This window comes from Talpa europaea, assembly GCF_964194135.1.
Source record: "Talpa europaea genome assembly, chromosome: 1".
Classification (NCBI taxonomy): Eukaryota; Metazoa; Chordata; class Mammalia; order Eulipotyphla; family Talpidae; genus Talpa; species Talpa europaea.
This window is the reverse complement of record NC_140073.1, coordinates 4,035,636-4,047,378: the sequence shown is the minus strand read 5'-3', so window position 1 is coordinate 4,047,378 and position 11,743 is coordinate 4,035,636. Positions and strand designations below refer to the sequence as shown.

Sequence of the window (11,743 nt, the reverse complement as noted above, 5' to 3'; positions counted from 1 at the left end):
GCTTCGCTGCAGGCCCAGGGGGAGAGCGTGGCGGGTGAGCCCATGAGGAAGGTGCTTGGACACTCAGGGTCTCGGTGGGCTCAGGGCAGCTTAACCGCCCCTTTCTCCACGAGGTCTTCCCTGCTTCCCGGGCCGGGGAGCAGGCTCTCAGGGGCGCTCTCCGCGGGGCGCCAAGCCAGCCGCTCCCCGCTTTGTTTCAGGGACCAGCGGCGCGCGCCCCGCCTTCCCGTCCTGCGCCCCTGCACCCCGCAGGCGCCCGGCGAGTCCCGGGCCCGGCCTGCCGGGTTCCAGGGCCGCCCGGGCCGAGGCCCGGCTCAGCCAGTGTGGTCGGGCCGCCCGTTCCCGCCCGACGGCTTCGCGCCTCCCCAGGCGCCCGGGGCGCGCCGGGCCGGGCCGGGCCGACCCGGTTGAGTGAGTTTCATTTCATCACCCGCAGAGCGCGCGGGCGCCGGTGCAAGTAACGTTGCCCCCTCCCTCCCCCCTCCCCTCCCCTCCCTCCCTCCCCGCCCCCCGCCCCGCGCTCCGCCGAAACTCCGGCGGCCAACTCTGCGCTCGGGCCGGGAGGTCCCCGCGGGCGGCGGGCGGACCGGCAGGGCAGCAGGAGCCGGGCGCCCGGAGCCGCCCCCGCCCCCGCCCGGGCACCCCGCCCGGCCGCGAGGCCGCCTCACCCGCAGCGGAGTGGAAACCGGTTCGACAGGTAGCGACGAGGCGGGTCGTCACCGTTATTTCCCGGCGCATGCGCCGTGGCTCCCGGGCCGCCGCGCGCTAATGAGCCGCCGCCCCCCCCCCGCCCGCCGCCCGCGCCGCGAGCCAATAAAGCGCGAACCCGGCCGCCCGGCCCGCACTTGAGGACTCGCGAGCGCCGCGGGGACCCGCCCGGCCCGAGACGCTCGGCCCCGCCTGCCGCCGCCGCGCACCTGGCTGCGAGCGACCCGGCCGGGGACGCGCCGGCCACCCGGGCACCGGCTCCCGCGGGACGCGGGCGCTTCGGCGGGTCTTCCCGGCCCGGCCCCCCGCCCCCCGCTCGCCCGGGAGGTGCCCCGGCCCCGGCCCTCGGAAGCGCCCCGCGCGGGCCGCCGCAGCCTCGAAGATGCCCCGCGCGTTTCTGGTGAAGAAGCCGTGCGTGGCCACGTGCAAGCGCAACTGGAGCGAGCTGCCCGACGAGGAGCGCGGCGAGATCTACGTGCCAGGTGGGGCGCCGCCCGCGGCCGACCCCCCGCAGCCCCGGGCCCCGAGGGCTGGCGGCGCCGGCACCCGCTGCGGCGTGCGAGGCGCCGAGGAGGAGCGCGCCGCGGGCGCGGGGAGGGCGCCGGCCTCGGGCGTCTAAGCGGCCGCGGCCGGCGGACCCCGGAGCCAGGGGCGACGGGGCCGCGCGGGGGGAGGCGCCGCGCGGGGGCGGGACCGACAGGTGGGGGGCCGAGCGGGTCCCCGGCCGTCCGCGGGCGCGCCGCGCCCCCTCCCCGCCACCGGCCCGCATCGGGGCGCAGGGGAGGCAGCGGGGTGTGTCCCCGCTCCCGCGACCCTCCGCTCCGGCGTCGTAAATCCAGAAAGTTAGGACTTTTATGAGGCGGGAGGAGGGCCCTGGAGCGGTGCCAGCGGGGGGGCAGGGAGCGAGCTGCAGTTCCGTGCGGGATTTGTGCAGAATATGAGAGGACCCGGTGTCGGCCGCGTCACCCGGCTCCCCGCGCCGGACAGCGGGGGCTGGAGAGTCCCCGCCAGCGTCGCCGGGGGGCTCCCGGGCCCAGGTGCGTGGGGAACGGAGGGAAGCGCCGGGCTGCGCCCCGCTTGCGCCAAAGACAAAGATGCGATCAGGTCTCGCCTCTTCTGGAAACTCGGCGCCTTCCTTGTTGCACTGACACAACCGAGTGGACAGTGGATCGAGGAGTCCACCCCACAGCCCGGGACCAGCCCCGGGAAGCGCCCGCCCCGCTTGTTTTCGGAAGACGCCTTGACAGCGTTGGTATCCGCGTGAATGAGTAACCCGAGTTGTTTCCTCCTCTTGGGGCATCGTCTGTGTGACCTGAGAATTGGGCCGTGCGTCCTCCCCCAGCTCCCACAGCCCCAGCAAAATCTTTGCTCCGGAAATTGCCGACTTTCCTTGCGAACCCCCCTCCCCAGCCTTGGGGGGTGGGGTGCTGGACACACCGAACACCCAGCCCAGCGCCTCCAAAGGGGGAGAGGTGGTAATTAACCAACTGACTTTGACCCTTGATCGGAAGGCTCCCCGCCCCGCCCCAGGCCCTGTAGGAAAGTGGTGAAATGAGGGCAGTGAGGGGCCCTGTGAGGGCTCTTGCCTCAGTTTCCCTCCTGAATTCGTTGCTGAAGGCAGTGGGTGTAGCGGGGCGGTCTGCGTGGCGCCAGGGCCAGAATCTGATGGCGCTGTCCGACTGTGTCTCACAGCTTCACCTTATCTCAAGTGCCCGGCCCTGCTTTTACAGCCTCCTCAAAACAAGGGAGTGTGCCAGAAGTCCCAGATAACCCCGGCGGGGAAACTGATACAAATAGGGAGGCGAGTTGCCTCCTCACCTGGGGTGGTTAGGGCGTGGGCCAGGACTGCAGTCCCTGGCTCCCAAGTTCCCGGACAGGCCGGGGCCTAGCCCCCTTCCCCGCCTGCCTCCTCCCTCGCTGTGTTTGACTTGCTGCTCAGCTGCTCCTTGGGATCTGATAACCTGCACTTGGACTGTGTTAAAGGTGAGCCGAGCCTTGCGAGAGACTCCGTGCGCTGTTATTTTTAGTTTTATTTCACATCCCAATCAGTAACAGATCATGTGTTGACTTTTACAAAGGACAAAGAAATTCCATTTGTTCAAACCATTGACTTCCTGGCGTCCCGGTGACTTTCCCCACCGGGGCTCTGGCGGCCACAGTGGGGGTGTTGGGGAGACCCTGGCCCCAGGCGCTGTCCCACCAGGGCAGAGGAGGGCTTCTGGGCAGTCTGTCCCTGCCGCTGTCCAGGTGAGGGGAGCCTGCTGGGCGGCCCCTGGATGTTGGCCGGGGCCTCCCCTCCAGGGCGCTGGTGAGAATTCGCCCTCTTCGCTCTGGTGAGGGAGAGCCCTGTAGGGTCAAGTAAAGGGTAGAAGTCAAGGAACTTAATGTTGTCTCTAAAGCCATGTGGCCCACTGGCTGTTTTCCCACAGCTTTTGGAAATGAGAAAGGGAATGTTCTCTGGCCATGCTCGGGTGCCTCAGATGGCTGGAGGGGGGGGGTGTTGTGGTGGCCTGTCCCCTGGCTGGGCCATTCCATCCCCAGCGGACCGTGACCCCAGGAGCCGACTGGGCACGTTTCCTGTACCCCACTTCACAGAGTCAGCACGTACAGACCAGCTTTGCATGGACCCGTTCCGCTGGGAGGGGCCGGGAAGGCGGGGGACAGGGAAGCATTTGAGCTCTGACCTCCCCCACAGGGCCCTCGGAGACCCTCACAGCACTGGAGGGCACCTGGAAGGAGGCCTGGGGCCCCAACCTGGCCACTCGGACAGCAGGACCCCAGTCTGACCAGCTCTCCAGCCTCTCTGGCTGAGGCAAATTCTAGAGGTGCCGGCCCTGCCCTCTCCCCGGCGTTCCTCCTTTTCTGTGTCAATATTGACCGGCGTGCTGGGAGCAGGCTGGATTCTTGAGGATGAGCCCAGACACCTGTGCCCGGGCGCTGAAGTCCAGTCCAGGACTGCGGGACGCAGGCAGCACAGCGGGGAAGCCTGGCCCCCGGGCCCCTTGTTGAGTGGCATCTCCAAAGGCCCAGAGTGGCTCCAGAGGGTCAGCCCCCGGGGGCAGGTAGAGAATTGTCTCTAGTGACCATTGGGAAACGAGAGAGGGGGTGCGCTGGGACCACTTGGCGGCTCCAGCCCCCCAGCCCGTCTGCCCAACACACCTGGCCCGGGGGGCCCTGGCTGCCGTGTGGGAGACTGGCGTTTCCCCAGCCTGGCTCTGCCAGTGTGGGAAGCCAGCAGCTCCCTTTCCAGGCTGGATTAGAAAGGTCCGCAAAGGCATCTTTGGGCCCCAGAGGACACGTGGAGGCAGGAACGATACGGCCTCGAAGATCTTGTTCTTGCCTCTCCTGGGAAGAGCTGGCTGGGAAGGCGCTGCCTGTGGGCCGGGGAGAGGAGAGGGCCACGCAGCGATGGGGACGCCACAGCAGGCCGGGCCGGGCAGGGGCCTACGGGGGCTCCGACTGTCCTGTGGGCACGTCACCCAAGCACCCACGATGTCACAAGCTTGGGTGACGGGGCAGGCCCCTGCCAGACTGTTGATCCCAGAGAGGGAGCGGGTGCAAGCGAGTCCGCTGGGCCCAGGCGTGGAGCGGAGTGCGGCCAGGCGGCTGGGGGAGCTGGCTGGCCACGAGGGCCGCATGGAGCCCCCAGGTGTGCCCATCCCCGGGGGACAGGAGGTGGAGAGAATGGAAATGCCGTCCACCTGGGTGTGAGGGCCGAGGCCCAGTTTTACCTTCATTTGGACACGGTGTGGACAGTGGCTGGGGAAGGAGGGAGATACTGCTCTTGACAGCTCGCAGAGGAGACAAAAGGCAGGAGACACCCCTTTGCATCTCCAGGGCCGCCCGCTCTGCCAGGCTGGCATTGCGAGGCTACTGCTGGGCCGGATGGACCCTGACTCCTGACCAGAGCACCTAACACCAAACTGGACTGTGCCGACACCGGATGCCCCCATTCAGAGCTGAGTGAACCCCTCGCTCCTTCCAGACCAGCCCAGGCACCGTGTGGTTGGCAGGGCACCCAGGGGCGGGTGTCCGGCATTGCTTCACCTGCTCTCCCCAGAGAGCCCGGCCCTGGCCTGAGGCCTAGCTCGGGTGGGGCCTGGCACTCAGTCCAATAGCGGGGAAGCAGCTTCAACCCGAGGGGGGACTTGCTGAGCTAAGGGAGCAGGAGGCCCCTTCGTGTCCATTTCCCTGCTCTGGCCCTGTGCCCTCCACATCATCCAGGTGGAGACAGGGGGGCCTGACCGAAGGGAGCCCCGGGAACAGGGAGAGGGCCAGGCTGCTTGGCCTTGCCACACTACACAGTCGTGGGCGGGCGGTGAGCAGCCACAGTGGCCACCGCCTTGCCGGAAACCTTTAATTAGGGGACAGAGCAGCATGTCAGGGCCCCGACCAGTTCTGCTTCTGGCTTCCTGCCACTGGTGACACCCAGGGACAGGAGCGGCACGCGGGGAGCACCGCCCATGCGTGTGGCCACACGGGCACACTCACAGGGGTGGAGGGAGACAGGTTTGGCGGGGTGGGTGGGATGAGCGAACACCCCCATTCTGGCAGCCTCTTCTGCCCCCGACTGCCTGCTCAGGGGCAGAGGCCCCCTCCCTGCCCTCCACCCAGCATCCCCTGGTCTCTTTGGGACCAGAGCGGCAGGCACAAGAGCAGGTCCCCTCCCCAGCTGGCCTGACTCCTGGGAAACCAAGTCGCTAATACCCCCCTAGTGGAGCTGGGGGGCGCAGACCAGTGAGCCCTCACCTGCTCTCACTGCCCCAGTGCAGGTGTGCGGCCAGGGGCAGGCAGGGCGGCCTGGTTCTAGCTTTGGGGTGCATGTTATCCACATCCATCCGGTACTAAAAGGCGGCGGAAGGTAGAGGTTCCTTTGTCTACCTGGATTGAGAAATGGGAGTCGTCATTCAGCTTTGAGTTCTTGGCCAAGTTCTCCGGTGGCTGTGAACTGGCATCAGACGCGCCTGCACCCTGACACGCCCCCATCCGCCCGAGGGCAGACCTGGCCCTGCAGGGCAGCGAGAGGGGCCACAGCTCAGGCCTGCGGTCCAGCCGTCCAGGCTGGGAGCGAGGCGCCCGCCAGCTCAGAGGCCAGGCCAGGGCCGGGCACCGGTGAATCAACTCTCGGAATGAGGTGGCTCATTAAAGTCCCCGGACAGACGGACGCCAGTGCCCGCAGAACGGGTTCTGGGCGGGCACATTCTTCTCCTGTCAGACCTTTGTTGTGTTTTGAGGGGGCGAGCACTGGGGCCTCTCCCGAAACTTCGTTCTTTCACATTCACCTTCCTCCAATCAGCACTGCCTCTGCCTTCCCTGCGACCTTTCCACCGTCCTGGAATAGTCCAGGCAGCGACCCTCCTGCCCCTCGGTGGTCCCTCCTGGGGTCCCTCCACTCTTGGCCTCTCCAGCCCCGGCGGGGACGCAGAGGGCCTTAGTCGTGGTTCCAAGCCCCTAACTCAACCCCAAGACCTTCTCCCTGGACCACACCATCCTTTCCTTCCTAGGCCCCTCTGGATTTTGCCTTCTAGAGCCTGGAAATTGTCCCTCTGGAGAGGTTTGGCCCTCCAGAGCTTGGCCCTTGGGAAGCAAAACACTGACTTAATGGAGACGTTGCTTGTCCACTGCGCTCCGCTGGCTCCGGGACAGGTCTCCGTGTCACAGAGCTCTGCCTTCTTCTCTCTCGTCAGGCTGGGGCCAAGCCTCTCTGGCCCCGTTTAGTGTGAGGTGTCTGCCTTGGGGAGCTGTTGCATCAAAAGGGTTGCCAGGTATCGGGGTGCAGCGTGGAGGCCAGGAGCCCAGCTCTCACAGCCAGCCAGCCAGCCAGCGGTCCTTGCTGTGGGAGAGTTGCGTAACCACCGGGCAGGCCGCCCGCCGCCCAGGAGACTGTTAGGCCGCATCCACCTGCTGCTCCCTGACCTCCTCCCTGCTCCACCCCACCTGGCCAGGCTGGACCAGCAGGAGTGGGGACCGTGGAGTCCTGATGGTCCACAAGCACAGGGGCAGCTGGCCTGGAGGAGGAGGGCGTTAGGGCCCCCCCAGCCCCCCGAGGCCAGCCACTCCATCTACCTGGAAGCAGGAGACCCGCAGTGGCCCAGACCACCAGGGTCCCTTCTGGGACAAGGATGAGTCCCTGGGCCCAGGGCCCCCCCAGGAGTGTGGACGAGGCCTGGAATCCAGAGGGACAGGCCCAGGTGGGGCAGGCAGGCACTGGGCAGGGATAATTGGCAGGGCAGGCGCTGTCCTCCCAGTTCCGCTAAGACACCAGTGACTCAGCGGCAGGCCTAGGGGCCGTGGCGCTTGGCTGGCGTCACCTGTAATTACCTTAATGGAGCAGGAAGGAGGCGTGGCGTGTAGTGGACGGGGAGCCCTGCCCCGCCTCATGCCTGCAAGGGGAGGGACGGAGACTCCAGCAGCTCATTTCAGGGAACCTTTTTGAAACCCAAGAGAATCCTTTTCTCTCTGCCCAGTCCTCACCTGGCTGTCCCCTCTCTCTCCAGTCAGCCTGGGCTTCTGCCCACCACAGCCCTACCGGGAGCCAGAGCCATCGGTGGCCGAACCCCCTTCTTGCTCCCTGGCCTTGGACATGAGCCTTCGAGACTCAAGCTACAGCGTGGCCCCGGGGCCCTGCGTGGTGGCCCAGCTGCCCTCTGAAGACATGGGCCGCTTGGCAGACGCGGCTGGCAGAGAACAGAGTTCCCTGCGCCCCAAGATGAAGGTACTGGGCCTGCGCCGTCTCTGGGGACTGGGGTGCATGTGCAGACCCGGGCGGGCCACGGGGGACCTCGGCAGAGGTGCCTTGGCCCTGGATCAGGGTTTCTACAGCGAAGTGCGCGCTGCTGGGGTGCAGGGTGAGGGCAGACAGAAAGATAAGTGGGTCTGAAGTATAATGTCAGGTATTAGGAGGAAACCATGAGTTCATTCCGGGGTGGCTTCGTTCCCTTTCTGGCTTCCGGGGGTCCCCTCCTTACACAGAAGCCCTGGGAGAGGCAGGGAGCCTGAGCCACCCTCCCCGGGTCCCCACCTGTGCTGCCCTGTGGTCCCCTTGGTGCTTGGTGGTCACCGGCCCACCAGTGCTCCCTCCTGCCCCGTGGCCTTCAGGGCCTTGTTTCCGGCAAGCCGCCCGCTGCGCTCGCAGCCAGAGCAGGAAGGGGGGCAGCGGGCCAGGGAGCTGCCCTGCTGAGAGCAGAGCACAGACAGGCGGCATGGCCTTCCTGAGAGCTCCGGGGCTGCAGCACCGCCAGCAGTGATGTGGTGGCAGGACACTCCCTGTGCCCACCTGGATGCCCAAAGATGGAGACACTGGCAATAGAATGCCGTTCATTCCTCCCCTCCTGTGGAGGCCAGGGGGTAGGGTAACAAGAGGGGAACAACCTCTCTGCCAGAAAGACAGCCCATCCCCTGGGTGCCACCTCCTACCAGGGACCCATGGGCAGGCAGGTACCCCGAGAGCGCAGACAGGGGCAGCAGAGGTGCGGGGGCAGGGGGCCCTGAATAGCAGCAAGGGGCCTGTGCCTGGTGCCCGAGCAGTGCAGAGCCAGGCAGGTGGTGTGACGGGCACTCCCGGTGCCCAGGGGACTCGGGGGAGGTGTCAGCCATGCGGCTGCTGCAGTATAAGCAAACTCCGGTCGGAAAGGGAGGCAGAGCTCTGGGGCCACGTCTCCTGGGGGCCAGGGGTGTCCAGGACTCGCTTAACATACTCCAGAACGGAGGTAGGGAGGGAAAGATGAAATGAGACTCCTCTGGAGTGACAAGCCCCGGACTCGTGCCTGTCTCCACGTCTGCGTAATTGCAGATTTTCCATAATTATATGTATATTTTTACAAGGAACAGTATTATAAGGAAGAGGGTGATCATGGCGGAAAGGGGCTCCAGCCAGACCCTGTGGAGCCTGACCCGGTCAAAGCAAGGGCCCGGCCGGCCCCGAGGGCTCCAGTGCACCTGTGCACCTACTGCCCCGGCAGGACTGTGGAGAGCCAAAGGGACAGAGGCAAAGTGGGCTAACGGAAAGAAATTTCTACAAAATGGTTGCCGGGATGAATCAGCCAGCTGTGTAGGGCAGGAGCTGCCCATCCCAAGTAGTGAAGAAGGGCCCAGTGGCCACCTTGAGAGGTGACTCAGGAACCTGCCAGGAGGCCCCCGCACTGCTAGCACCTTTGCTCCTCTGGGAGCAAAGGGCGCAGAGGTGTCACCCCTGGGGGGCAGGCTCTTCTTTCTTTGGGGGCTGTGGGGTGGCCCTCGTCCCTTCCCAACCTGCCAACTGCCAGCTGTCTGTCACAAATGCCGGTCTTGCCCGCAGGTGACCCTGGGGGACAGTCCCAGCGGAGATGTCTTCAGCTGCCACATCTGCCAAAAGGCCTTCACCTACCAGCGCATGCTCAATCGCCACATGAAGTGTCACAACGACGTCAAGAGGCACCTGTGCACCTACTGCGGGAAGGGCTTCAACGACACCTTCGACCTGAAGAGACACGTGCGCACCCACACCGGTAAGAGCACCCAGTGGCGTCCTGGGTGGCCTTGGCGGGCATCTGGGTACCCCGAGCCGATGTCCTCCTCGGTGTCAGGTTCTTGCCTTTTTGGGTGGCGCGGTGGCTGGACGGGCCTCCACAGCCAGTGGGGGGCCCGGCCTGTGAGTGGGCGGGAAGTGGCAGCCGCTCCCTCAGGCCCTGACCCGGCCTCCTCCCCGCAGGCGTGCGGCCCTACAAGTGCAGCCTGTGCGACAAGGCCTTCACGCAGCGCTGCTCACTGGAGTCCCACCTCAAGAAGATCCACGGCGTGCAGCAGAAGTACGCGTACAAGGAGCGGCGCGCCAAGCTGTACGTGTGTGAGGAGTGTGGCTGCACGTCTGAGAGCCAGGAGGGCCACGTCCTACACCTGAAGGAGCACCACCCTGACAGCCCGCTGCTGCGCAAGGCCTCCAAGAAGGTGGCTGTGGCCCTGCAGAACACTGTCACCTCCCTGCTGCAGGGCGGCCACCACCTCTGAGCAGCCGGCTGGCTGGGCAGGCCCCAGAGGGCCGGGCTCGCCTCCCCGCCGCCTGGCTGCGCGCCCTCCTGCGGCCTCTGGCTGGACAACGGGGGTCCGGACTGGAGCCCCGCACACAGGCTGGTGCAGGCCCCAACTGACCTGTACTTGTGTTTGCGTGGGTGTCTCACGGCCGAGGCGGGTCTGACCGGGCAGAGGTGTAGAAGCACGAGGCGGGGCCGAGGCCACGGCTGCCTTGGGTTTGAAGCAGCAAGCCCGAGGAGACAGACTCCTTCCCAGAGGAGGTGCTTGAAGGTGACTCTGTGGCCTCTGTCTCTGGAGCACGGCGATGGGCACCCCCAGCAAACAGCCGCGGGGGAGCTGACGAGGCCCCAGCAGTGTTCCCGGTGCTCAGGCCTGCGGGGCTTCTCACACACACACCTGTGATGTGTGTGCAAGCCGCATACACGGGCCTTTCCACATATCACCTCATTTTAAATAATCAACTCTAAGGTGCCAAGGAGGTTTTATTTCCTTTTTTTAAGATGACAAATGTACAGATATTAATATATTTTTGGTGCCGATGGCAACTATTTTTAAGAGAGGACGAGCTGGCTCCTCCCTCCCCGTGCGCTTCTATTTATCCAGGACGCTTCGCCCTCCTCTGGGCCTGGGCCCTGGGCTGCTGCCCGGTGACCCCTCCTTCCGACCCCCCAGATATTTAATCTAAGACCTTCCTCGGGTCCTGCCTGAGGATGCACTGTGCTCTCTGTTCTCGCCTTCCGCTCTGGGGCTACCCAGAGCTGCCTTGTCTCCTGATAACAGGCCTTCCATGGACCAGCTCCCTCTGGAGATGGAGAGTTTGTCCAGCAGTGGCTCTCGGGTGAGCCTGGGGTGGGGGCGCACCTGTGAGGCTCTGGGTCCTTGCTGAGGCACTAGCAGCACAGCTGGGCCAGCGCCTGCTCTTCTCCTGGTTGAATCAAGAAGCCTAGGACAGTTGCCATAATTGGGACAGAATAACAAGCAGATACTTCAGAGGCCTAAGAGAGAGGACAGTCTAGATGGCTGACAAATTACTCTGTAGCCTTTTTTCTGACTCTTCTAACACCTAAGGAGTCTGCCCTGGGCCAGCTGGCTCCATCTGAGGGACTCAGCCGGGCTCCTGGTTGGTGGGGTTTCCTGCTAGTAACAGGAAAGGGGTGAGGGCCACAGGGAGCGATGCCGGTGGGGAGCCAGGCAGCCAAAGATGGAGGAGACAAACTGAAGAGATGCCCAAAGAATAGGGGCAGGCCCCCCAGAAGTCAGACCCAGGCAGAACCAGCCGTGGCCCCTGGGGCCCCAGTCAATCCTAACTCTCCTATGTCTCCAGAGACCTCGGGCTGACGATGGAGGGTCTGGGCGCTGTGTCCTGGGAGCCTTACAGTATAAATAACGTGACTGGAAACACTTTTGTTTACATTATTTCTGTACCCCGGTGTTCACTGCAATCCGAGGGAGTCACAAGGCTCTCTGTTTTGTTTTATAACTCCCCCCACCCCCCCACTATTAAAATCAAAGAACTATCGTTTTCCGCACATCTGCTTTTTTGTCTAAGGGGCCACTTTTTCTTCCCACAGGGTAATTTATCAAACTGGTACATTCCAGTCAAAGCTTCAGCCTTTTCCATCACCAGTGGGCCTCAGGTCAACATGGACTTGACCCACATAGATGAGGTGGCCTGCCCTTACCCCTGGGCCGGCCCCCAAGCTCTCCCCCACCTCGCGCCCCCACCCCAGCCGATGGCTCTCCACCGGGCAGGCACGGTCACTCGGGCCTCAGGGGCCATGATCCCCGGTGTGGGTGGGCAGGGAGGGCGGCCCTTGTGCACAGCCCTCGTTCTATGCCAGCTCCCTCCCGAGTGTCTGACACACCCGGGTTTGCTTGATCTCCCAACACCCTCTGAGGCCAGTGCTGCCTTCACCCCAGGCAGAGAAGCAGGTGCCACTCTGCACTGGGGCTGGCGCAAGCACCACGGTCAGCTGGGCTGCGCTTGGTGGCGAGCAGGAGGCGATTCGGACGGGAAGGAAGCAGA

General features: G+C 64.9%; 1 protein-coding gene across 1 annotated transcript; it reads left to right on the top strand.

The window, feature by feature from the left end:
• Positions 1-1,090: 1,090 nt before the first annotated feature.
• Positions 1,091-9,693, top strand: OVOL1 (ovo like transcriptional repressor 1; the record flags this gene model as incomplete). The annotated part of the gene is made up of 4 exons (XM_084238693.1): positions 1,091-1,190; positions 7,206-7,423; positions 9,005-9,194; positions 9,398-9,693. The coding sequence occupies 4 exons, from the start codon at positions 1,091-1,093 to the stop codon at positions 9,691-9,693; spliced, it is 804 nt and encodes a 267-aa protein (XP_084094819.1).
• Positions 9,694-11,743: the final 2,050 nt, after the last annotated feature.